The sequence below is a fragment of the Phyllostomus discolor genome, chromosome 12 (assembly GCF_004126475.2).
Source record: "Phyllostomus discolor isolate MPI-MPIP mPhyDis1 chromosome 12, mPhyDis1.pri.v3, whole genome shotgun sequence".
Taxonomy (NCBI): domain Eukaryota; kingdom Metazoa; phylum Chordata; class Mammalia; order Chiroptera; family Phyllostomidae; genus Phyllostomus; species Phyllostomus discolor.
The window spans coordinates 35,583,621-35,610,169 of NC_040914.2; the positions used below are offsets into that span (position 1 = coordinate 35,583,621).

Sequence of the window (26,549 nt, forward strand, 5' to 3'; positions counted from 1 at the left end):
AGGGAAGGTGAGAAAATGCATGGAAATCTTTAGCACACCTGGTAAGTGGTAGGTGTGTGTGTTCGCCCGCATCATTTACGCCTCCCTCCCTGCCCCAGTCACCTTCTGTGGTGTTTTCTGATTAAGCAGCAGAGGGTGGTGTTTTTTTGGCAGCGCTGGGGACCATCATCAACACAAGGGAGATGTGGAAATCCGTGAAACTGCTCAACAGACGAAACATGTTTATTCTCTGCCTTTTGAGGTTTGACCGATAGACACTGGCATCCCCACAATTTCTGTAGTTGGGGACAGGGTAGCTGCTATGCTCTGAAAGTGTGTGTCCCCTCAGATTCCCGTGTGGACATCTGATCCCCAGCGTGATGAGGAGCGGGGCGCTTGGGAGGTGAAGAGGTCAGGGGGGTGGAGCCCCCAGGAATGGGATTAGTGCCCTGCTGCAGGGGGCGCCAGAGAGTCCGCTCGCCTTCTCTGCCTGTGAGGACACAATGAGAACACTGAGACCCAGAAGAGCGGCCTCACTCGGCCGTGCTGGCACCCTCATCTCCGGTGTCCAGCCCCCAGGACTGGAAGCAGTGAATTTCTGTCACTGATAAGCCACCCGGTCTGGGATGTGCTGCTGCGGCAGCTGGCAGGCACCGAAAGACGGTCCCTAGGTGATGAAGGAGCTGCGTCCACCAGCACAGAACAGTGAGATGCCCTCGCCCCAGAGGCACACCACCCACTTCCCATCTCGTCCCAGCCACCGCTCCCAGAGGCTGGGCATCTTCCCCCTTGACCACCCTCCCTGCGCCCAGTCTGCCTGTTCCTCTCCGAGGGCTTGGTGCCCGCCTGACATCACGGGGCTGCTCTCAATGGCATTTCTGTCCGAGAGGCCAGCTTTCGTTGTGTCCATGTTTAAATGAAATGGAGTGTCCGTACTCTCCCCTCCCATCAGCAGAGGCGGAGCCCCGCCCAGGAGGGGGACTGGTTCGGGTGGGCGGGGCTGACGTTAGTTCAGGAATGCTGAGTCGACAGCCAGCTTCCCGTGTGGGGACAGCTTCTTTCGTGCTGGGGACTGTGGTGTCCTGCCAGGCGACTCTTTGTGGACTTTGGCTCAGGAGCTGGTCGGTGCCCAGAGCTGCCCTGGGGCCTGGCCTGACCTCCACTGACCCCTCTGCACAGCCCGAGAGCCAGGCCCACCCCCCTACCCAGGAGCACCTAGAACCAAGTACAGATCAAAAGGACCCTCAGTCCTGCTATTGACCATCACCCTGAGTCTCCCTTAGATCCCACATTTCATCCCCAAGAGAATGGCTTTGCTCGGCTCAGCATTTAGCAAGGAACGTGGTTTCTTAATTATTCTGAGAAAGCGTTTCTCTTGCTTCGCTAAGTTGGCACATATTTCTGCGCATGGCCTTGTATTTTATTCTTCCTGTAGAAACAGAGCTATTAGCATGAGAGGGGGTGAGGCTGCGAGTCAAGGGCGTCGCAGGCAACTTGGACGGACGTTCCACTGCAGCCGTCCTGGGGATACCGTGCAGGTGCGTTAGAGAGGCCGCTCCCAGGGTGCAAGGAATACAGGTGATGCAGGCGGAGCCTGGTGCTACGGATAAGAGCAGGCCCTGAGCCATTAATACCGCTCTGATTGGTCGATACCGCTTGGAATAATTACCTGATTCATACCACTAGCACTTCATCTGTGTGTGGCCCTGAATATTCCTAAGACAAACTCCTTATTTCTATGCTCTTGTCCCTTCACTGTTTGCTGAGAGGACTCTCGTTTTATACAAATACCACACTGCCCTGATTCCTCCAGCTTTGTGTGAGCTTCCAAAGCAAGCGTGGGAGCCCTTCAGTGCTCAGACTGGGGAGCTTCTGCCTTCCAATTTTGGAAGTGACCCACGGTGCAGGGTGTGGTGTCTGGGGACCAGGGAGCTCAGAGAGAGCGTGCAGAGGAGAGCAGACCTCTGTGCATCAAATAGTTACGATTACTATGGAGTTAGGAAAGAGAAGCAGCATAGGAATGAAAGCGAACTTCCCTGTTATAACTGATAAGGATATAGCAGGATATGCCTGTTAACGGGACAAGGGTGTTTAGGATATCGTTGCATTTCACCACTCGAGGATTCTGCATGTGGGAATTTACCCACTTGCTAAAATTCATCTCTAACTCCAAAGTCAGGTGCACAGCCTAGCAGCCGAAGAGGCACATTCCCAGGCGAGGTTGAACACAGCAACGCTGTACCTGCTTTCAGCTCTCGTGTTCTGTCGGGTGCCATGTTTTTCACATTTCTGTGGGGTTTTTTTTTTTTTGATGATGTTGCTGTTTAGATGGCCTCCAAGGATGATGCTAAAGTGCCTCCTTGTATTCCAGAGCACAAAAAGGTGCACTGTGCCTTGTGGGGGTAAAAAAATGTGTGCGAGGTAAGCTTCCTTCTGGCAGTTGTCATGTTGGCCGTGCGCACGGCGCTCAGCAACTTGTATCAGATAAGGTGTTTTTGCACGGAAACACATGTGAGCCAAGGCCCTGTGTTGGTCCGTCGAGAGCTGGTGGAACCCTGATGGGTAGGAACCTGACCCTGCATTTCCTTTGGGAGTGAGGGTCCTGTACTTCCTGTACTTGTGACCTCAGCATTCACGGCGATGCTTGAAAAATCTAAGTGCCATGAAGAAGGAGACATGACTGCCGTTGCTTCTCGTTCGCCCCACCCTAGACTCGAAGACATTCACTCTGAAATGTGGTTCACAAATTTAAACCCCACCTCCACCCACGTCATGACATTTGTGAGAGCAGAAGGCCTTGCAAAGGAGTTTGAACATGGGACGCCACCCAAACATCTCTACCCCTGGGGTTGCTGGGGGGTCGCTTTCTTGAACTTGTCCTGGGGTCTCCCGGTGATAACCGTGATGGCATCGGTACCCTCAGCAGCTGGTGGAAGAAACTTGAGCCCAAGAAGATCCGAGACACGGTCAGCAAGGCCGACCGCTGTGGATGGTTTACCCGTGACTGTTCGAGGGATAAACCAGAGTTTATACTGTTGGGTGTTGTTTACTCCTTAAATCTACAGTGCCGCGGTCAAGTCTGAGTGTAAGAATCGCGTGCTCACACCGTGCGGTTGTCCTACTGAAAAAGAAAATAATTAAACCCCCTTCCCCAGTCTCCTCACCAAAATCACGCCCCTGCCGAGGAGCAGAAGAGGAAGGGGAAGGGAGAGTGACCTGGGCTGACTGGGCTCTGGGGGACGGGCCCGCTGTGCTGGAGGAATTCAGGTTCTTCTCCGGGTATCAGAACACCTTCTTCCAGCCCGCATTTCTGTGCTCAGCACCTCAGATTTTAAAAAGGTGTTCTGCTTCCCGCATCCGTGCCCGCAGTGTAGCAGGGTGGAGTCAGGATGCAAGCACGCACTCCGCTGTGTTGACCGTGAACTTCCTCCATACTGGGATCAAAATCCAGAGGTTTCTTCCTTCCTTCTTTCCTTCCTTCCTTCCTTTTCTCCCTCCTCTGCCCCTTGCTTTATGTTTTCTGGGATACACGAAATATAACTAATAACTGTAATTTTCATAGCAAGTACATACACATTCATTATATTAGGCTTAAGCTAAACAAAAGAAAGGAGGAAAAGGAGAACATTAAAGAGATCTATCATGACTTCTCCGTGTCTCAGAGGCAACCACTGTTAATATTGCCACGCCTATCGCTGGGGTCTTTCTATCTTCAGGATTAAGAGCGTTTGGACTTAACCACACGGAACCTGTGCTCTCTCCCACCCGCATCTCTGTATAAACACACATTCAGGGTTAGGGAGATCTTCTAAGTCCTCAAAGATGACTCACTGTTGTTGGTTATCAGCGCTTCGGGAGGGAGGCCCAGGGTTTGCCTGGAGGAGCATGAACGATGGAGGAGAGCCCGCATTCACATCCAAGTCTAGGCCTGGTTCCGGAGCCTCCACCTTCCTGTCTGTAAAATGGAGCTGTGATCCCTGCCAGCAAAGGAGGGTCAAGCACGGAGGCCACGCTTGCCGGTGGACAGGACCCCAGCACACACCGTCCCGCTTCCCCTGTGTTCCCAGGAGCTCCGAGGGCATGTGCCACTAATGTTTTCAAAACTTCAGAAATAAGTTCTACTACAATTTCTTCTTTGAAATTGGCGAGTGTGGGGAATTCCACTTGCTGAGGGAGGACCCTGTGGTTCCACCCCCCTCGTGAGCACTGCTGTTCAGAGAACTCGAGTTTGCAGATTTCACTTTTTCCTAAAAGAAATCAAGGTAGAGCACCTGGCAGGTGTGGTTCAGTGGGTTGAGCGCGGGCTGCGAACCAAAGGGTCGCCGGTTCAGTTCCCAGTCAGGGCCCATGCCTGGGTTGCGGGCCAGGTCCCCCATAGGGGGCATGTGAGAGGCAACCACACATTGATGTTTCTCTCCCTCTCTTTCTCCCTCCCTTCTCCTCTGTCTAAGAATAAATAAAATCTTTTAAAAAAATCAATGTGGAGAAAACAGGCTTTTACTCTTTCCTGGATGAGCCCTAGGATGGGGGTCACGTGGCTGTGTGCAGGATGGCGCCTTTGTGGCCAGAGGTGATGGGGTCTCCCCCAGCCTCCCGCTTGCCCTCCCGTGCAGACGGCCGCTCCTCTCTAGGACACCCAGAATAGCGGCGGCCTTTGTTTCCCGTGGTTTCACGGCCACCCATCCCCTGCAGCCCTCTCTTTTACAACAACCTGGGATTCTCTCCAGACTTCGTTGTGGGAGTTCGAAGCATTTCCACGTCCTTGCCCATTAATGCCCCCAGCTTCCGTGCGCTCCTGCTCCCGCATCTGGGTGCCCTCTCTCTCTTTTCCCTCCCGCCCTCTGCCTGGCCTGGCTCTAGGACAGGGCCCTCCCCGGCCGGAGTAAATCACTGCAAGAGCACCGGACCCTCATGCACCGTCGTGTGAGGGAGAGCGTGTTCTGTAAATACACTGATCCTTTGTTTCTAGCTCTCAAAAAGTCATCTGTGGAAAAATTAAAGCGCAATTATTGGAAGGCCCGGCGCTGAGCTGTTTCCCCAGCATCGCGTGTTACCTAATCAGGGTGGGAACTCGGAACGGCCCGCTCCAGGCCCCGAGTGCGGTGGAGGCTGGGGACACGGGCCTGGGTGGCGTTTCAAGTCTGCTGGGTCAGCAGACGCTCTCGGGACAGCAGGCCCGCCAGCCTCAGCTGTCTCCTCTGCCCCCGCACCAGACGACTTCTGGGCGTGCTCATCAGCTTGTCTGTGATTGATGTCTTGGCGCAGGAGCCCTGGCCGGGGCTGGGGAGGGTGCTGCTGGGTGTGTGTGTGTGCGAGCGTGTGTGTGTGTGTGTGCACCCTCGCCCTCGCATACCAGCGGGGCCGTGTGGGAGCATTCCACCGACCGACTGCTGGACGTTCTGCAACAGCCCACAAAGCAGTTTTTAAACAAAACCAGAACGGTGACCTTGAAGGCACCGAGGAGCCCGGTCGCGTCCTTTCTGGTCTGTCGTGTCTCTGCTCCCCATCGTCTGCTTGGCCGGGTTCGGGTGTCCGCGTGCAAAACAGCGTCTGGAGGCCAAAAATAACATACTCCCCCCCTTTCTTTAGCAGAGTTCTTCACCCTTGGCCGAGAGTGTTGCTGGTTTCTAAATGAAAATAGGCACGGTGCGGTGCCTGGCTCGGTGTGCCCCGTGCCAGCGGGGGCCCCCTAGTTGCTTCTTCACGGTGCAGAGCAGGGGGGGGGCGTCTGGGGGTGCACTTGCGAGCCCAGTCTGCCCCTCTCCAACGGGGTCATGTGGGTGGCGGGCCTTGCGTATGGCCGAGGTCCACCCCTGTTTGAACTTGCTGTCAACAAAGAGGGTGTTGGTTTATTTAGCTCTCTGGGAGCAGGGAGGGAGGTTTGTTTTAATTAATTCATTCCCCGGTCCCGTCCTCCTCTGCCAGTTCTTTCCCTCCTCAAGCCCTGTGCCCACGAGGTCACCTTCAGGTCCTAAGACACCTTGTGCACGTTAATGAAAGTGGCGCTCGGGCCGGGGTGGCCCGCAGAGCCCCCGTCTGCTGCACGCGCCCTGCGACCTCACGGTGGGAGCAGCACGGAGCCTCCCCAGGTGTGTGAGCCCCTGTGCCACCACCGGCTCACTCCCTCCACAGGCTGTACTGAGGACTCAGGCGCCAGCACACAGAGGGAGCACAGGTGTTTCCAGGCCTCACAACCCCCAGCCCCGGCTGGGCCCGGGGTCTGGGGGCTCCTGCTCCGGTGGAGAGGAGCCCTGCGGGTGCCTGGTGGCCTCCCTGTGTGCAGAGACGGCGGAAGCCAGGAGGAAGTGTGGAGCGCTGCCACGGGCAGCGTCAGCCCCACAGTGTCAGCGGCAGACATGGCCGGCGCACGGCTGGCGGCCGGCACTCCTCGAACGTGTCCCGCAGGCCCAAGGCCCCCATGTCGTTGACACACGTCCCTCTGCCAGACGAGCCCGTCTCCTCTGGGAAACTCCCGCGAGTCCTGCAGAGGCGAGCAGCCTCCCAGCCTCTGCGCTCGGCCCCAGCTCACGCGGCGCCCCGCGGCTGCGTTCCTCCTGTCCGTGTGGGTTCACTGTCCCCAGCTCGGGGAGGGTCCTTGGGCCTGGTCCAATGTGTGCTGAGGTGGGTGAGTCGGGCCGGGCCGTGGGCTCATCCTCCGTAATGACTTCCAGGCCCTCTCTCGGCAGCCTTCTCTCCCGCCCTCTGGGTCCCGGTTTTGTACCGTCTCTCCCGAAACTCTGTTTGGAACTGTTTACACAGCCTTTCCCTGGCCTGCTCTCCGCCAGGCTCACCCCCCGCCCCTGCACCCCAACAGCACGGACCATTACAGGGCCAGGACCGGGGTGAGGGGAAGGGGGTGCCCAGGGGGAGAATTGAAGGAAGGAGGCACGCCTTCCTTCTGGGGGACACGCAAGTTCAGGGTCAGCTCTTGAGAGGGAGCCTCCCCTCAGACTGTGCACAAACTGAGGCCTTGCTGACCTCGCCTGGTCCCAGCCCCGGACCTCAAGTTGGCGCCCCAGCCCTGGGCGCCCGTCCAGGTGACTTGGAGACAAAGTCGCCTTTCCTCCCTTGAATCTCAGTTCCCCTCTGTCACCGCCACCCCAGGTAGTGAGGACTAGATTAGATGATATGTGTAACCTGCTCGGCCTGTCGCTTCACACATGTTACATGCCCGATACATGTGTGTTGGGGACATCGTTACTATGACGCTGATACAAAACTCGCCACGCACCAGCCAGCCCCCCTGTGAGCCCTGGAACGGCAGGGCCAGCCCTGGACGCGTCGTCCTCCCCGTCCGTCCCTCCCATGACCGTGCATGATGTATGACCACGTGCACCTTCCCGGTGAGGTCAGGGCCCCGTGTTCTGAAGAGGACGTGTTTTGTGTCTCGCTGCAGGAATTGCCTACTTAGGAGGCGTGTGCAGCGCCAAGAGGAAGTGCGTGCTTGCCGAGGACAACGGGCTCAACCTGGCCTTCACCATCGCCCATGAGCTGGGCCACAAGTAAGTAGCGGGGCTCCGTGCTGTCTTGCCTGTCTCACTGCCTTTCTGAGTGCGGGCCTTTGCACTTGAACTCTCCAGACTCTACTCCGGTGCGGTGGTGGGCCTCTGCATCTTCCACAAGTGCGTGGGCCTGGGCCAGCGGGCCTGGCTCCCAGCCCTCCAGGGGACCCGAGAGGCACCGGGCAGGCAGGCTCCGAGAGCTGAAACGTGAACTTGGTGCCCTGGACTGCTCTGAAAGCAGACAGGGGAACGGCAAGAGGTTTTGTCTCAGAGAGTCTTCCGGTCACTTTCCTTTCCTGGCTGGCGTGAGCCTCACCTCACTCCCAGCCTCTTGTTCACACATTCACATAATGGGATTTATCTGTCTTCCTCCTGTGGACTTTCTCCTGTTGACCTTTTGTGCAGCCACTTCCAATGTCCACATTTCTGAAGGTAGCATGTCAGTGTCTAAGCCTTAAAATGCTAACAGCGACCGCCTCCCTGCATGTGGCTGTTCTTCCCTTCAGGAGGAAATAACCCAGACCCTTGGCACCCAGAGCCAGAGGCTCCAACGCAGCCTCCTGGTTTTTGAGGTGAGAAAACACAAGGTCAGAGGGGTCGAGCGCATGGCCCAAGGCTGAGGTCACCTGCAGGAAGTCTCAGGTGGCGGAAAGTCAGCTGACTCTGACATTGCGGCCCAAGGGTTGGCTCTTTCTCCCAGAGCAGTTGTCTGTTTTGCATTTCTCGCAGGGAACAGTTGTGACCCAACGGCTTGTGAACTTAAAAAATAAATAATACATCGAGGAGGCCAGAGCATGCAAAGCAGTGGGGAAATTAATTTTGGTTTGAACAGAACAAAAGTAAATGTAAATCTAGTTCTTGGGGGAAAATCTAGTTCTTGGAGGCCAACAGGGCACAGAACTGAGTCTAGTTCATTGCATATATGTGTGTGTGTGTATGTGTATATATATATATATATATATAGTAAAGGTTTTCTATCTTACATAGTAAGATACTTGGGACCCGAAATGGAAACTCAAGCTTCTGCAAGAGGAAAACCAGTATGTAATGACAAAAGAGTTTTTCTTCTGTATTAGCCACATCTGTGGCTTTATTTATTTATGTTTGGGGCTTGCTTTGATTATCAGGTCCCCTTTTAATTCTTTCACTCCTGGAGGCAGATTGGTAATTGACCTCGCTGTACCTGTTGGTTCCCGTGATGTGGGTACAGGAAGTGAAAATAATCTCACGCGTATTTCCAGGGACTAAGGAGGAAAAACAGGTCACTGGCCAAGAGAAAGAAGATGAGCTGTGGTCTCTCTGCGCAGTTATTATTTCTTCTTGATGGAACGTTTTTAAAAAGTTGTCGCGAGCCCTTCGCCCCAAACTCTCTTGCCTGAGCTACCAGAAAATACATTTTAAACGAATCATAATCAAATTAGTGTTCTCATCTCTGATTGGTTAATAACAAGCTTGTCCCCGAGAGTGGTTGCCGGAAGGAAGGCGTACATCCCTACTGCTTTGGCACACCCCTTCTCGCTATCAGACGATGCTCCCAGTGCATCACAGTTCCCTGGAATCGACGTCCTAATGGCTGTGAGCTCGCAACGTTGTCAGAACATTTCCCAGCATGCATCTCGTCGGGGCCCTTGGACCAGACGGGTGCATCACATTACCCCCTGTCATTCAGCACCAGGGTGAGGGCAGGAGTGCCGCTTGCACCCAAGTGTACGCTCCCACGTGCCGCACAGAGAGGCCTTTTCTCTGCCGATGTGGGAAACACAGAGGGCCATTTTCTGCCCGGTGACCTGCGCCATTGTGCGGGATCAAAGCCTGGGTCGGGGCCCAGGAGGTCTGCGAGGATGAATGGTTGGATTCAGTCCGACTGTGGTTGCCTTCAGCTCCGGTCTGTTTAGAATTTCTTCGAGGACCCTTTATAGCTTGCTATTGAACACTAATTACCTACAAAAACAAACACCTTATTGTTAATCAAAGCCCATAAACCCCCGCCAGCCCTTGGTCCTGCCTCTCGGTGGGTGATTACAGCTTTCCGAGGGCAGTCCCTTGTCTCTAACGGAATCCGGGAGCCTGGGGAAGGGGAGCCCCTGAGGATGAAGTCACGTTCTCTCCGTCCCCGCGGCGCTCTGCTCCGTGGGCCCTCAGATCGGCCGCCAGGGCTGTGCGGAGGCTTGAAAAGGAGACCATCCTCCACGGCCAGGGAAGCCCCTGGCTGGGCTGCTTGCACAGACACGAAACTGGGGAGCTGTTCCGCGTTTTGGCGTGGGGTGGAACCGTTTAGCTCCATGTTCCTTAGGTATGTACGTGTGACCTGAGATAGGACAAGATGGTATGGTCAGAGGACCTGAGACGCCGGTCCGTGCCCGCCAAGAAAGTTTCTTGATGCAAATGTTAGAAGATGGAGAAAAGCACCCCTTTGTGTACACGTGGAAAGTCCCCAGGTGCCCAGCTACTGTCCCCTAACCATTTGACACTGATGAAGTGCCCTGTCTCTCTGAAGGCTGGGTGTGCGGGCCTTTGCACATGGGCACAAGTAGTCTCAGCCCTTCTGTTACTCACCCGGTGTTTCTCGTGTGAGGACAGGGGCATGCAGTTACCCTCAGATCCAAGTGTCAGGAGGAGAACTCCCGCTCCGTGCGAGGGGCACATCGAGTGGATCGGACAGTGGGGGCCGCAGACACGAACCACGCTTTCCTTCCGCTTTGGCTGTCAGGAAGCCCCGGCGAGGTCTCAGGTTCACGTTGCACAGTTGACTCAGCCGAGTCCTGGAATGCTCTTTTCCTCCCTCTCTCTACTGTCTCTTGGTGTGCCATGGTTTTGTTTAAATATCGCAGTTCCAAACTCGCGTGCTTGGGACTGTACGCTGGCTCCAGTCCAGTTCGAGACCCCGTCGGTTCTAAACGATAAAGGAAGTGGAAAGCGCTTGCCTGGGTCGTGTCAGTGGTGCCGCTTAGGACGACGGGAGGTCGTGACATCCCCTTCACTGAGCACGTGCTATGTCAGCTGCTGGGCCCAGTGCTGTTGAGTCAGACCTGTCAGGGGGCGGGGGGAGGGGTATTATAATTAGCCTTCGCTTTCTAGTTCAGAAAACTGGTCTCCCTCTTTAAAAAATTTCCACTCTTGACCTAAAATGACGAGGAATCACTTAGATGATGATAAACCCAGGCCACAGGGCCATTAAAATAAGGACCCAAATGACGAGACATAGGTAACAAGGAAGAGAGCTTGTTATGTATCCCCCAGACCAAGGTATGGATACTGGCGCTTTGCCGCCTGGCACGGCACAGCTGGCAGAAGAAAGCAAATGTGTCATCAGGAGGGATTGCTAGGAAACTCGAGTCCATAGGTGAGATTGACAGCCTTCTGATGACTGACAGCCTTCTGGTGACTGACAGCCTTCCGATGACTGAGCCTTCCGATGATTGACAGTTGTCTGACAATCACCCTTCTTTAAAGCAGGGCTGAAAACCCTGGAGCCCCAGCTTCGGGCAGCACTGAAGGATGTGCAGTTCCTGGGGGGATCGTGGGTGGGGCCTGGGGAGGGGACCTGGGAGGGGCTGCTCTGCCTGGAGGAGGAGTGGGCTCCGTCTGGCAATGGCTTTGAGGTGTCCATGGCCTTGGTTGCTGTCTTGCCCCTGCGAGACTGCCAGACAGGCAGCTGCACTTTACTTGGAGTTTGCCTGGCGGTGGAAATGTGGCCGTGTGTGCGTTTGGGGAGGCAGCTGTCTCCCTGTCATGTCATGATAGCCCAACCGAAAACGCAGGTGCTTCAGCCCACGCCCTGCTGTGACTTCCTTCACCCTTGGGGACCATGATGGAGGGGCAGCTCCCGAGCATGAGAAGATGGCCGTGGTGGCCTTCCTGCTTTCAAGGGTCAACAGACGGGTCATGGGAAGCACTGTCCTCTGAGGAGGTGAGGAGCTTAGGTCCATGCCGGCCGCCCCAGAGAAAAGGCAAAAACCAAATCAAGCTGCGCCCTCACCGATCAGGGGGGTGGGGTTGTAGTGACGTCAGTGAAATGTTAAAATGACTGGGTGTAGCGCATCTGTTGGCATTTTGGGGTGTGTTGTTTGCTGGGATTTGGGCGGCTTGGTGTCAAAACCCAAGGAAGTTAGTGGTTCTACAACATCCTGGTTAGAATGCCTTTGCTGAGAGGGGTTGGGGGGAGAGAAGTCAGTCAGGTAAGGCGTGATTAAGGCCGGAGAGTCCCTTGGTTGGCAGGAGCCCTCCTGGGGCCACCAGGGCACAGAACTGACTCCCAACTGGATGTTGGGGGCCCAGAGACGCCCCGAGCACCAGGCACGGAGCGCGCTTCTCAATCAGGCGAGGCAGAGAGCTCCCGGGAAATGCCTCAGGGCCGGGCTTTCTAGGAGGGATGGTGAGCTGGGGAGGCCACCCACTCAGAAACAAGGCAAAACAAAAGGCATCTTTTTGTGTGTAGGTAGACACAAAGAGCCTTCCCTCCCTGGCAGAGAGCAAAGCTTGGCTCCTGGTGGATTTAGGAGGCTCAGCTAGATGAGCCTGAGCCAGGTCGGTGCCTCTCCTGAGAGTCCTTGCAAACCGCAGGCCCTGCGACCCCAGGAAACCTCCAAGAGGGCCTCCACACTGGCCCGAGAGCCCTGCCCCGAGTCTGGGCTCTCGCCCCCCATACTCCGGGTGCACGTCTCCCCCACCTGCCCTTCCCGGGGTTTTTCCCGACTGACCTCTGCCCTTCCTTGGGTCTTTCCATTCTGGAATTTACCTCTGCTCTGGCCGGCAGGCGCAGAGTGTGGCCTCTGAAACACTGCTCTCTCCAGGGAAGCTTTGCAGCTGCCTTGAACTTGGTGCGGGGGGCAGCTGGGCACTGCTGTGGGAGAAGGGCTCCTGAGGCATTTAATAAGTGCCAGGAGCCACGCTTCACCCTCGCTTGAGCGGATCACATGCTTGGGGGGTGGGTGAGTGAGAAAGACTCTCCCGGGGATGCCGCTGCAGCCAGGTGACAGACCCACTGACAGGTGACACCCCAGGGGCTTCCCTGTTGATTCCTGGCCTCGTGTGCCTTCTTGCTTCCATGTCTCGACCATCATCCTGTCCCTCTGGGCCTCCCTCAGGGTGGAGCCACACACAGGCCTGGATCTGGCCCAGCTCTCCTGGCTCTCGCTCGCCTCTCTCTCCCCTTTTCTCTCTCTCGGTCACCCCGAATTCCAGCCCTTGGCCACCTACCTAAGGCCTCACTAGCCAGCCTCACTCACAGCTGGCGAGGCAGGGGAAGAAACACGTAGCCATCCTGGAAGTTGTCACCTTGGGCAGACAGCCCTGCCACCTCTTGCCCCGCCGCTCACAGAGCGCCCAGGGACTGCACGCACTAGTGCCCAGAAACCGAGAGCAGGGGCGGGTGGGGCTTTTGACTCCCAGATGTCCTCACAGGGAGCTGGGTTTGGCGACACAGCAGCCACACGTGCGCCGCAGACATGCAGAGAGCTGTCAGTGGATTTGGTGGCAGCGGTGTGTGGCACACAGCTGGTTTCTCAGACCTGCACACGCAGGCATGGCTCCTGGAACTGCCCCCCAGTTTGGAAGCGCTGTCCCGGCTGATGTTACAGGGAGGAGGGCGGAGCAGGGACTTTATCCTATGGGGACAGAGGGCGTGTGGATGCCGCTGCCTGCCCTGAAGTCCCAAGTGGGCCCCGCAGCCCCAGGCAGGTCCCGCAAGGATGCCGTCAAAAGCTAGCTCCTGCCACGCTGAGTGTTTCATCCTAGAATGTGACACGGTGCAGCTGGGAGTTCAGGGCAGGGGACGTCGGAAGGATGGCCCGATGACGTGTGGCTGGGGACTTGCCCGCCTGGGGCGCAGCACGGAGCGTGGACTGAATCGTAGCTGATGGGCAGAGGGTGGACGAGGGAGGGAGGGGGAAGGGGTTCTGGGGGAAATGGTCTCATAACTGCAGTCAACCCAATTCGAACGGGAAAGGATCGTCTCCGTCCCGGGGCAGGAAGTGAGGAGAGCCAGCACCCAGATGTGTGGAGAGGGGACACGTGTGTCTGGGGTCTGTGTGAAGCATGAGCCCCGGGGAGATGCGTGGGGAATGCAGGCCGGGTGTGCCTAGGTAGCCGCCGCTCCTGCCCGCACCCTGTGCCCGGTGCTCGGCTGGCAGGCACGGCGCACCCGTCAGACCGGCCACCTTTATGAGGAGGGCACAGCGGAGAGGGGACTCCTGGAAATGGAACTGTTTGGAAGTCCTGGGAGGAGGAGGGTGCGTTCCAGTTGGAATTAGGGCAGTTGGGTGTGTCCAGTTTCTTGCGGACCAGACAGGGGGCACCTTGCCCCAGCAGGTGCGTGGGCAGGCGCTGGTGCCTTGGGTCTGGTTCTGGAGCCGGCAGGTCCCATGCTGGGTTTTCAGACGGGCTCCTCCCTGGGTCCCCGAGCCTTTCCTTCTGCTTTTCCTCAGCCTCCACAGCCTTTCCCAGCCAGGCTGCAGGGGGACGACTGGACGTGCTGGAGGTGCTGGGGGTGCTGGGGGTGTCACGCCGGGGTCCCTGGAGCGATTCCTGAGTTCCGTGTCCTCGGTGTGTGGCCCCGGCTCAAAGTCTGTGCTCGCGCGCCCTCGGAGCACGGCCGTCCTGTCCAGATTCCAGAACCACACAGGACCTTCAGGCCTCATTTCCTTTCATCGTCCTTTTTTTTTAAAATTTGCTGCTGAAAATTGCAGGCCCTTTTACATTGCTTTACAAGCCTGGTCCTGTCGGCCCCGCCTCCGGCCCCTGCCACATCCTTCCTCCCCCTGTCTTCTCGGAGTCTGGTGGCTACGGAGGAGGCGCCTGGGGACCTGCAAGGCCTGCCTGCGCCTGGCACAGCTCTCCCCTGCCCCCCCATCACAGGCTTCACAACAGCCCCCCCTTTTTCCTCCTCTTCTCCCCCCACCCCACACGCAAGCAAAAGCAGAATTTCCTGCTGCCCTCCCAGACCGGTGATTCCTGGACGGGAGGTGGCGTGTCCGGAGCAGCAGCAACCGTGTAACTGGTGGCCCTATTTCAGTGGCCTTTTGTGCCCTCAGCAGGAATTTCTCGCTGCCCGGAAACAACAGGAATCGCAGGGAATGTCCCATGATTTCCTTTGGAGTCTTACCCCGGACGCGGAGTCAGGGGTGAGGCGAGGACACTTCATCTAGTGGCCTGGCAAGCCCTGAGCTGCTGTCCTGAAGAGGACCTTGACCACAGCCTCCCCGGCTCCACCCAGGCCGGGCGACCCACCAGCAGAGGGGCAGCCATTCCGAGCTCTTCCGCAGGGAGGCAGCCATGGTGCCACCGGCATCCTGGGCAGCCCGGCCGAGCTGCTCCTGGGACACCAGCCGTGATCTCTGTGATGGGAAACCCAGCCGGGTCTGGGGCGTCCGCCGCCTCCAGAGCCTCCTCCCTGTAACGACAGAGGTCACGACACTGAGCTGGTGTTTCGTCACTCGAGCCTGGGAGGTACCTGCATCAAATCATCAGGTGGATCGCCTTCCTCACCTCCAGCGAAGTGGGCCGAGAGGGTGTTGGGAGAGACAGGATGCAAGCTGAGTTTGGCTGAAGAACCAAACTGGGAAATCCCTTTAGAACTGCCTTACTTTTCAGAACATTCCATGAAGTAGCTGAGAGCCAGTTTTCTCGGGAACCTGCCTCCCTTCCTGTGGCTCTGAGCAGCCGGGCGGAGGCTCGGACCGGAGCCCCAGGCCGTGGTGCAGGGTCCTTTACACACGTGAGCCAAGCTTGGGCCAGGGCCAAGCCCTTCCCGTGCGGCTCTGCTGGTAACTGGAATCGCTTCCCTGTACGTCTGCTTATACTGTGCTATGTAAGGACTGCATGCCTGTGTCCCCTCCAAATTCATAGGTTTGTGATAGTATTGGTAGGTGGGTCCTCGGAAGTGATTAGCTGACAATGGGGGAGCCCTCGTGCATGGGGTTGGTGCCCTCAGAAGAGACGGAAGAGCTAGCGCTCTGTATCCCCGAGTGAGGAGGGCACAGCGAGAAGGCGGCTGTCCTGCGACCCAAGAGAGGGCCCTCCCCAGACCCGAGCATGCTGGCCCCCTGCTCTGGGACTTCCAGTTTCCAGCTCTGCAAGCAGTCCGTTTCTCTGGCTGAGAAGCCAGCCTGTTGATGGTATTTTATAATAGCCGCCTGAGCCGGCTAAGACATGTCCCCGTTCTCTCAAGGTGTTTGGTTTCCTTCCTGAGACCCTTGTTCATCTACTGCCCACTGCTGATGGGAAACCTTATGTATTTATTCATGTATTTATTAAAAGATTTTATTTATTTATTTTTACAAAGAGGAAGGGAGGGAGAAAGAGAGAGAGAGAAACATCAATGCGTGGTTGCCCCTCACACACCCTACTGGGGACGTGGCCGGAAAGCCAGGCACGTGGCCCGAAAGCCAGGCACGTGCCCCTACTGGGAATCTACCCCTTGGTTCGCAGGCTGGCGCTCAAGCCACTGAGCCACACCAGCCAGGGCTCGTGGAAAATTTTAAACCCAAAACCGGAGGGTGGCTGCACATTCTCTGAGAACCTGGGTAGTGACCACCAGCCCGGTCAGCGGCCCGTCTGCAGGAGAAGCCCTCCTCATCCTTGTCCATTTGTTCTCAGGCACAGAGGGCATGCTCTCGAATAGCACAGAGGTGGTGGGGGTGCTGCCAGGTGGCGGCGGCAGGCAGGACCAGCAGAGAGGCTCGAGGGGGTTGGAGGAGCCTCGAACTCAGACGCTGTTCCTGACATCAGAACAGGCACCATTGTGGCCAGGGACCCACGTGAGGATCTGGCCCTTAGAAAAATAAAATAAAATAAAATGAAATGATAGATGAATACAGAACAAGAGGGTTATAATTTTCTTAGCAAGTCACGGGCCGCCTTACAAAGACGTGATCCTGTTCATCGGAACCACACTTCTGTGGCGAGGAGGAGGGGCAGGTGCCAAGTAAGCCTGGCAGGTCGCTGGTGCTCACGTACCATTACCATCGGGAGCAGAGAGAGAAGGAGGAGGGAGCGGGCTGGTCGGCTCTGAGCTGAGCCAAGGAGAAGTGTGGGGTTGTCCAGGTCCCTGGAGGTGCTGGTGCTGTGTGGCAGGGTGGGCAGCCCATGGGAGACATGGGGCCCCGTGATGCTGGGATGTGTTACTTGGGGGGCAGGACTGGGGCCCACGCCGGGGCCCCGGCTTCCTCAGCTTGCAGCTGGGGAGGTTGTAAAAGGGAAGAAGGAGGCAGAGTCTTGACAAGTGGAACTGGATAACGGCGTCTCCCACACTGAGGACGCGCTGGTGCAGCCCCTAGCACCCCTGCCATGGGGCAGCTTTAAGACCCACTGAGGACCCCACGAGGGTACCCCTGCCCTTGACTGAGAGGCCCGTGCAGGTTGGTTCCTGGCCAAAGAAGCCTTCCAGACCAGAGCATGAGCTCACTGGGTCCATGGCACCCGAGGGTCCTGTGGGTGGCTGCGCTGGCTCTGTGGCGGGAAGCACCCATTTGTGGCACGTGCCCTGGGGTCCCCGAGGGGTGGTGCGGACTGTGCTCCCATGGCAGGGGCTGCTCTGAAGGACGAGGAGGCCAGCTGGCCCAGTCCACGGAGAGCTAGGCTGACTCAGTGTAACGGACTTCTAGAGACCCCTCTGCTGCCCCCATCCCTGCCCAGCCTGCCCTGGCAGTTGTCACCTACAGCTCCCCTGTCAGAACCTGGCCGAGAAGCACGTCACAAAGGACGGGGTGGAGGAACGCCGCAGAACCACGTCTAGTGCCTCCTCGCTGTCCGACTGTGGGCTGAGGTCCTTCACGCACGTGCATCAGGGGGCCTGATAGAAACACAGGATCTGAGCCCCGCCAGGTGGCTCCCGCAGACACCAGGCCCGGGGCAGATCAGCTGGGGCACGTCAAGGGGGTAGCCCTCTCAGCCGACCTCCTCTTCGTGTGGCGTGTGCAGCTGTGGGTACATGTGCGAGTGTGTGCATGTGTGGATACGTATATGAGTATGTATACATCTGTCTATATGAACATGCATGTGTGTGTGTGCATGTGTATAAGTATGTACAGGCAGACCACGGAGATAGTGTTAAGTTCCATTCTAGACCACCGGGATAAAGGGAGCGGTAATCTTTTTGCTGGTGGAAGGTCTTGCCTTCAGTTTGTAAAACATGCAGCTTAAGCTCAATTAAATAAGGTATATATATATATATATATATATATATATATATATGCATGTATATGTATATATGCATATGTATATGTGTATATATATGTGTGTGTATATATATATACACCACATACATATATATATAAAAAACAGTTGGCAGGGATGGAGGGAAAACTTTTATCTCAAGTTTTTTTCCTTGGGGGAGTCTTGAGAATAGCTTTCTTGCCCTGATTTTGCAATTTTTTTTGAGGTTGGTTTTGAGAGAGAGAGAGGGATTTTTTGTCCCACTTACTACTTACGCAGTCATTGTTACCTGTCTGGGTGCAGCCCATTCCACGGCTACCCTGGTGGTGGTGCTGCGAGGTCAGCGGGTCAGCCTCTGGGTTGACTTTTGGATCCCACAAGATAGGAGTCATCTTTCCTTCTACCTTGGGCGTCATGTTGCCTAAGGCCTGGAAGACCAGTGCAGCACCCAAGAGCTGTGTGGCACCTGCTGGAACCTGAGGGCGTGGAAGGACCCTGGTCGCCTCCTGCTCCCGCATGAATTGGCTCCTGTGTCCCGAGAGGCTGCTCCGCCCACGGGGCTTGCGCCTGGAGGCTGCCTGGCCGTGGTCTCCAGTAGTTCTTGATCTCTGCTCCTGGCTGTGCATATTGCAACTCCGATAAAGGGTGAGAAAATTTATTTCCTTCTAGGACCCTACAAGAGGACAGCCTTGGCCTCAAAAAATATTCACATGCCGGTGGCATCGACAAGGATGAATCCGTGTTAGGGCTGGAGGCTGAGGAAGGAAGGGAGGGATGATGTGTGTTAGTGTGCAAAGCAGTAGGCCTGAGGGCGGGGCACCGTTTATATCAACAGTGCTGTCACCGCAGAGCCAGAATCAGTGCTGATAGGACAGGAGGAACGCTGAGCACTAAGTGACAAAAAATGACCATGATTTTCTTCCTGCCCTGGGCACTCTTCCCAGCATCCCCTGCAGGTCAGCCTCAGCTCGGTGCCTTGGTCTCCTTTTATGTCGAAAGACCAGAGTGATGGTTCTTTTCCCTAAAGAATTAGGGTTTTTCCCAAGGAAAAAAACCTGTGGTGCGTGCGTGTCACGCACAGGGCTTCGGCTGCCTTCCACGCAGCGAACCCGCCCCGGCAGCCCACCTGGAGGAACGGCCTTTGGTACCGGGAGGGGCCGAAGACGGGGACGGCCAGGCCTGCCTGTGGCGACTCCCAGTTCAGCCCAGTTAGTCTCCGCTCCATCAGGGCTGCCAAATCACACACCAGTCTCCTCTGCAAACACCAGTTGAAAGCAGACCTTTAAGTCAAAGTCAACATCAAAAGTATTTTTAAAGAAGAAACAGAGATAGCAAGGTACTTGGTCCGGTCGATATTTCCGGCTTCTCTTTTTTTTCTCCAAATGTTCGAGTGTCCTGCCAAGCTGGGTCGCATGTGGCTAGGAGTGGGAGAGAGGGGAGGGCTCGTGGGCAGCCGCTGCCCTTGGCTTTGGCTGTGGCTTTGGCTTTGGAGACCCTGACACAAGAAGATTCCTCTTCTCTGCCGGAACCATGACACCAGGAGGCTTTCTGTCTGGAACACCTTTTCCTTTGACACCTCAGATGGGATTCTGCAGCGGGGCCGGGGCCGGGGGTGGGGGGGGGGAACCTCTTTTCCTGTTTTAATAACCTGTTATCAACTCCAAAGGCTGCTGCGAGGAAAAATATCAATTATCGCTTAGGCAATACTTTTTTGGCAGGGCTTGAAACCGCATTCCGCCCTCCTAACGCGATCGCTGCCCTGAGCCAGAACTCGCAGAGGGTTGGAGGACGCGCCGTGTACACACAGTCATTCAGGCGGCCAGGGGGATATATTTTTATCCTGTAAATTGAATGCCATTTAAGCAGTAGTGATTACTGCAAAGAAGCCTATAATTTATACCGGGGGGAAGTGAAGATTTCAGTTAAAGATAAAAAGGATTGCTTAAGAAGAGCCTCAAAAAAAAAATAAATAAATAAAAGGCAAAAGAAACAGCAGTCACAAAGCCACCCAACATCCTTAGACTCTCCACCAGGGTTGAGTTTGTAGGTGAAGCGTGTGGCCTTAGACTGTGTGTGGGCCCAGAATCTACCCCCAGGGGCGCCTTCCCCAGACTCACCCCCCAAACTGGGAATCTGGGTGCAAATAAACAATAGTCAGAACTTTGACTTTGAGCAAGAAGTGACGGTCCTGAATTTTTGTCGCTTGGCTGCAAAGCTTGGTGAGAACTCCTGGTGTTTGTCATCGACTTGGACTTCTTGAGATCTGTGGGCAGAGCAGAGAAGAGGAAAAGGGGACAAGGGAAGGATCTTGAATAGTTGACCTGTGTTGTGTCCTGGGAGCCGCGGGAGGGGCCCCCGCAGCTCAGAGAAGGAAGGAGCTGTGGGGCTGGTTTCCGTCTGAGGTGTGCTGAGCCGCGGAGGTGCACTAGGCTCCCTGGGGGGCCGCTACAAGACCCAGCCCCTCCCCAAGCAAGTCTGATGTACTTGGTCTGAGGTGGGCCCCGTTTCCCGGGTGATTTTTACCTGCAGCCAAGTCTACTGGTGTCCAACAAGAACCTCAAAGACCGGAAGTGGTCCTGAAAGGAGGGGCTCACCAGGGAAGAACCAGCCCTGGGCCCGCAGTCCAACCCACCAGCAGCGGGGCTCCGTGGGGGGCACTAGCACATCTGCTGTCCTGAGGGTGACTGGCCGGGAGACCCTTCCGTGCAAGTGTCCAGAAGAAAGATGTTGTTTTGAGAGAATGACACTGGGCTACAGGGAGAGCGTGGAGCAGAGGAAGAGAGGAAGTGGGGGCAGTTTCGGGATCCCTGCAGAGCCCGTAAGGGAGAAAGAAGCACCGGCTGCCTCTGCACTGGTTGCGGGCAGCCGTCGGGAAAGCAGGAGGCGGTGGCATCTGGTGGTCAGGCTCCAGGGAGCCCCGGAGAGAGCCACCCGGAAGTTCGTGCAGAGTCTCAGCATACAGTCGGAAGGGAAGCAGGCGGCTGCCGGGCTCTACTTGCAGCTGCTAACCCAGTAACCCCCTTCTCTCTCTCTCTCTCTCTCCCTTCCACCCCCAGGCCTGCAGTCACTCCATTTAGGACATCTCAGAATTTTTCCTTGGCACTAGTAAACTCATCAGCGTGGCCCTGGATGGGCGGCGGGGGAGGGACACTCCCAGGACCAGCAGCTGCAGCATCCCTTAGGACCTGGATAGCAATGCAAATGCAAATTGTCATTCACCAGCCCCCCACCCCACCCTGCAACCCCCACCTCTCAGACCTTCTGAGTCACAAACGCTGGGTGGGGCCCTGCAGTTTTCCGAGGCCCACCGGGAAAGCAGAGGGGCGGGGGCTTCTGGTGTGCCTTTGGATTTCCCGGGGAGCTTTAAAGAATCCTGATTTATCTTACAGGCCTTTCATTTGTTTGGTGTGGTCTCTAAATATTTTGACAGTGGATTCTTCATTTCTTTTATGTTTAAAGTAAGTGGTGGGGAGACGTTCCTCTCCAGGGTGCAGGAAGCAGCGCTGCGTCCAGTGCCCTGACAGCATCCAGCGTTGCCATTAGCTCGTCCCCAGGGTCACTGCGGAAAGTGAGCCCGAGACGAGCTTCTCGACATCGCTGTTATGTGGTTATTGTCCTTCTTTGTTTTTTTGTGTGTGTGTTAAAGATTTATTTTCTATTGTATTTCCTTGGTGCTAGGAAAAGTTCCTTCAGTTTTCTCATCACTTTATAATTGTAATGTTGCTGTGAAAATTCTAGAAAATATAATTGGAATAGTGTGTAACTTTATTTGTCATTAAAAAAACCACAAAGCTTCTGTCACACCTCTTGCCAATGAAATCAGAACCTCCAGCGGCAAGAGCCAGGCACCAGAAGTTTCTAGAACTCTCCAGGAGATTGCACTATGTGGTTATGTTTGAGAACCAGTGCTTTACAGAAACTGGACTGTGTCCCGTTAAGACTCAAGAATTTGCCTTTCTATTTCTGTCCTATCTCCCTAGTGTCGAGTTCCGTTAGGCAGGACGTAACCTGCCCCAGAGCCAGAAGGGGTGACAGAGTCCCCATTGTTCCCCTGGGGAAGGTGTGGCTGCTCGCTTCGGACGGACTGTGTGTTGGGGAGAAAGGGTTCACAGGATGCTCTCTGACCCCCCACCCTGCTGCCTAAATAACAGGCCCAGAGACCCCAGACCCGTGGGGGTAACTCTTGTTGGAGAAACTCTTCCTCACAGTCAAACTGCTGTTACCTTGTTCAGCCAACTCTGTCGGCGCGTGAACACGAATCAGCGCCTGCTGCGTGGTTAGTAGTGCGGGCCGGCCTGCGGGAAGCCTCTGGGCTGTGGACCAGGACGAGCCCGCCCTCCAGAGAAGAAGCTGGGGCCTGGGAGATCCGGCAGCAGGGGGCCCTCTCAGCCACAGGGGGTCGCGAGGCTGCTGCCAGGGAGAAAGTGACCTATACCATCAGAGGATTTCAGATGGTGGGGACCGAACACAAGGACTGTCCAGGTTGAGGCTGGCGAAGGGCAGGAGCCAAGGCCCTGGAGTCGTGAGGTCTTGTGGGAATGGCTATGCAAGTGGCCACCCTGCGTTCAGGGGCTGACGTCCTCGGGGCGACACCCCTCTTGGGCCTGGTCAGTGGCTTGCATTTCAGAAGGCCGGGAGGTAGGATGCAGCCCAGAGGCCGCCCCCCACACCCTCAGCCCACCTCCCCTCAGCACCCTGGGCAAGGTGGAAGCAGGCGGGCAGAGCGTAAATAATTAGGCCATAAAACCCTCCTGGTGTGTTTTTTAAGGAACAGAAGGGGCCGCTGGTCATTAGGGGCAGGAAGTAGCCTGTCCTTAGGGGGAGCTTCCATGCCCTTTGATGTCCCCGAGGGGTCTTTGAACTTTGGGAGCAGCAGGTTCTCTCTTAGCGTGGGCTTCCTCCTGCAGGTCCGCTCCTGCCCGCGCTCTGCGGGCCTTTGAAGGGGAGGAGGGTGCTGGGGGCTGCCCTCCAAACCCGTTACAACAGCGGCTCCCGGAAGAGCTGGCGGCCAGATTGCCTCTGAGGGGCCTTCGGAAACCGCCCTGTGTGTCCCCACTCGAGTCCTTTACTTCGTGCCATCCCAGACTGAGGGGGCTTCTGCTGGAACCTGACAGACCGACATCCCACGGAGAAGAGTAACGTCCTCAAAGTACCTGAGATGGTTTTGGAACAACCACACGCACACACACACAAAGACAAAGGAGAGGAAGCAAGGCTTATTCCTTCCTCGAATTCGACCTGCTTGTCCCAGGCAGTTTTTCTCCTAGCCCTGTGCAGCCTTTCCATCCGAATCAGCGTGGTCCCCTCTGCTGTCCTCACTCACCTTGGGGGGCCGTGCCCTCATGCCACCGGTGTGGCCATCGGTCCGAATTTCTTTGGGACTTCTACCCAGAATGAGCTTCAGATGCCCCCTCGCCCCACAGAGTGTTTTCCCAGGTCAGAGATCAGCACAGCTCTGTGGGTTTTTTGTTGTTGGTTTTTTTTTTTGGTAGAGATTTTGTACAGCATCCGACTCCAAGTCCGTCCAAGTAAGGACACACACAGGCGTGCAGGGGCTCTGGACGGACGCACGGGCGTGCCATGCAGTGAGGGCCAGGTAGGAAGGAGGCGAGGAGCCTCCTATGCAGCTGCCCCTTGTTTGCTCTCGTGTTTGTGGGGCGACCTCCCAGTGCGGCATCACTCGCGCTAATGATGAGACAGTGGCAGGAAGGCCCGCTCACGCAGCTTCTGTCCTGTGCGCCGGCAGCACCTTCCCTTCCATGGGGCGTCCACCGGCTTCCCTCACTGGCTCTGCACATGTCTGGGGGCCGCTGTGCTTGCAGCCTGGGGACCGTAGCGCGCCTGCACTTGGGCGTGAGCTTGGACGCAGCGAGGCCCTCATCCCTCCACAGCCACTACCTGCCAGGCTCCTCAGTGTCTGTAACCTCTCCTGGTGCTCCTTTAGTGCAGAAACTCCGTGAAAGCAGGGCCCGGCCTTCGCCTGCAGCTAGGGCGGGGTCTGGTCGCAGGAGGCTTTTGACAGGCCCTTGTTGAATGCATGAGCAAATGAATGAATGAATGAGTACAGCTGACCCTTTAATAACACTGGTTTGAGCCTCGCAGACCCACGTAAACATGTGGACTTTTTTTTAGTATGTATACTGAAAATGTTTTGGGGCATTTGTGACAATTTGAAAAACTCAAAGATGAACCTTGTGATTTTCCTAGCTTACTTCTTTTTAAGGTTTTCTTTTTGTTAAGATTTTATTTATTTATTGGTGGAGAGAGGAGAAGGGAGGGAGAAAGAGAAGGAGAGAAACAGGAGTGTGTGGTTGCCTCTCACACGCCCCCTACTGGGGACCTGGCCCAAAACCCAGGCATGTGCCCGGATTGGGAACCGAACCCGAGACCCTTTGGTTTGCAGGCTGGCACTCCATCCACTGAGCCACACCAGCCAGCGCCCCCTAGCTTACTTTATTGTAAGAATACAGCACATGATACATATAACATACAGGATATGTGTTAATCAACTGTTTATATTACCAGTAAAGCTTCTGGTCAACAGTAGGCTGTTAGTGGTTAAATTTGAGGGGAGTCACAGTTATGTGCGGGTTTTGGATCGCATGGGGGTCAGGGCCCCTAATGCCTGCACTGCTCCTGGGCTGCCTGTGGTGGTGTCCCCGTTTAGTCACACGAGAGGAATGGAGGTTCAGAGGAGTGGTTGCTCCCCCAAGAGGCAGAGCTGAGTTCTCACCAGGTTGTCCTGACCGTGAGGTCAGGACTCAAACATAGCGCTCTGCGTCTGTGTGAGATGTGGAATTTCATATTATCTTCCTTGACTGTTTACATATTTTCATCAAAACAGGCAGAAAATTGGAAACTGGCTGAGCCTGGGAGCCGGCTGCCGTGTGTGCACGTGTCCAAGCAGAGTGGGGGCTGGGGGGGACGGGCGCTGGAAGGGAGGAGCCTCTGCAGTGGGAGGCGAGGGGCCGGCCGGGGTCAGCGGGGCTGGGAAACACGATTCGGAGACAAGGCAGGCTGGGAGCGAGGAAGCTCACCTGCTGCTGGGTGACCTTAAGGAGATCGCTCTGGCTTTGCAGCCCCCGCAGGTGCCCATCAAGGAAAGGGGACATGTGCTCTGGCCGGGTAGCTCAGTTGGTTAGAGTGTCGTCCTGATACACCAAGGTTGTAGGTTTGATCCCCGGTCATAGCACATGCAAGAGTCAACCAATGAATGCATCAGTAAGTGGAGCAGCAGGTCTCTCTCTCTCTCTCTGCGCCCCCCGCCCCCGCTCTGCCCCTCTTCTCTCTAAAATCAATAAATAAAAACACCAAAAAAATAAGAAGGATATAATGACAGGCCTTTCCGTGTTCCACCAGAGGCTGTGAAGTGGTGACATCAGTGAGAATGTTCCAGCGATAACAGCACGAAGGTGTTGTGTCTTGTGTAGACAGGCCCTGTCGGAAGGACAGTAGCCGACAGTCCTTCACCAAAATTGTCTTTGAGGGTCACTTTGGGAGAAGGTGCCTCCTTGGCCCCCCCGCCACCCACCAACAGCTCTCTGAAGCTGCCCCGCCCATTCTTCCCACCACTGTTGGGACTAGTGGCCGCTTCTTTGTCCGAACACCCAATAACAACGCAGACTCCAGAGAGATCGAGGACACACCCCGTGTGCCCGTGTTGTGTGAAAAGCGTGTATCGTGAAACACAGAATCACCTCGGCGTGATGCTGGGCTCACGGGCAGAGCCCCGAGACCCTTGCAGAAGGGCTTGGTCACACCCAGACACGCTCACAGACCAGAGCAAAGGACAGAATCTCTGTTTTCTTCATTCTCTTTCTTTTTACTTTCTCTCTCAACACGATTAATATAATTGTTGTTAAAAGTTGAAGGTCCATTTCATGTGAATTTTCTCTCCGTGTATATATAGGTACGTATGTAGGTATACATGCTTATTCACTCATTCATACATACACACACATACAATTTCAGGCAGGATCGAGGAGAAGGCAGACCTGACTCTTCTACCTGTCAGCTGAATTCCTTAGCTACAGACCCAAGAACTGAGCGTTTTCGTGACTTCAGCACTCTGGTTAGCTAAGCCAGACACGATACGCTGTGTGTGTCTCATTTATTTCCACCTTCTGTGATATTATCCATTTGGACAAAATACACTTAGCATGGACACTACGCTTACCATCCTTCACCCATCGGAGAGTCAGAATTCGGGGACGTGTTGGGAGCATTTGTTTTAGGGTGTGAATCGTGGGGTCCAGCCTGGCAGTCACAGTGTTACTGAACTCCCAGACGCTCATTTTCTTGTGCAACAACAGAAACAACTCTGGGGTGACGGAGTTGTGATGCTGCTGTTGCCTGTTTGCTTTGCTCCCTATAAATGGGGTCACGGATGATGTGGCATTTCACCCTGGTCTTTGGCCTGGACAAACAAGGGCCACCCGTCACCCCTGGAGACTCGGAACCCTGGTCGGTGAACCTCCTGAGCAGGAGAGCACTGAGGGCCTGTCTGGGTCTCGGCAGGATTTCCCTCGGAGGGCAGAACTGGGGTGTTCGTGATCACAGGTGAATGAACAGCAGCTGATACGGACCCGCCTACCATTGCCCAAAGACTGCCGTGGGCTGGCCCCTGCTGTGCGGAGACAACCCTCGGGGAGCCATTTCCCTGGGTTCTTCATCCCTCCTCGGACGTTCCCTTCGCAAGCTCAGCCAGGGCTCCTCGGAGGAGGACCCAAATCAGGGGACCTGAGAGACGGCCAGGCAGGCCGAGAGCCCAGTGACACGGAGCTTCCAGAATGGCAGGCATATGGAGCCTCCACCACGCAGGGTTTGCGGTGGAGCAGGGAGGGGCTGGGAGTTGTGGGAGTTCTCTCAGCGCCCCCTGCGTGGTCTGTGTGTTGGATTTCCCGAAGCCGCGCGTTA

At 55.9% G+C, this 26,549-nt stretch overlaps 1 protein-coding gene across 2 annotated transcripts in view; it reads left to right on the plus strand.

Annotated features, from left to right (window-relative positions):
• Positions 1-26,549, plus strand: part of ADAMTS17 (ADAM metallopeptidase with thrombospondin type 1 motif 17) — a 188,851-nt gene that overhangs the window by 75,529 nt on the left and 86,773 nt on the right. For both annotated transcript variants that reach the window (XM_036012953.1, XM_028502431.2), the window contains exon 8: positions 7,376-7,481. In XM_036012953.1, the coding sequence (XP_035868846.1) occupies positions 7,376-7,481 (106 nt within the window). The remainder of the gene's footprint in view (positions 1-7,375; positions 7,482-26,549) is intronic.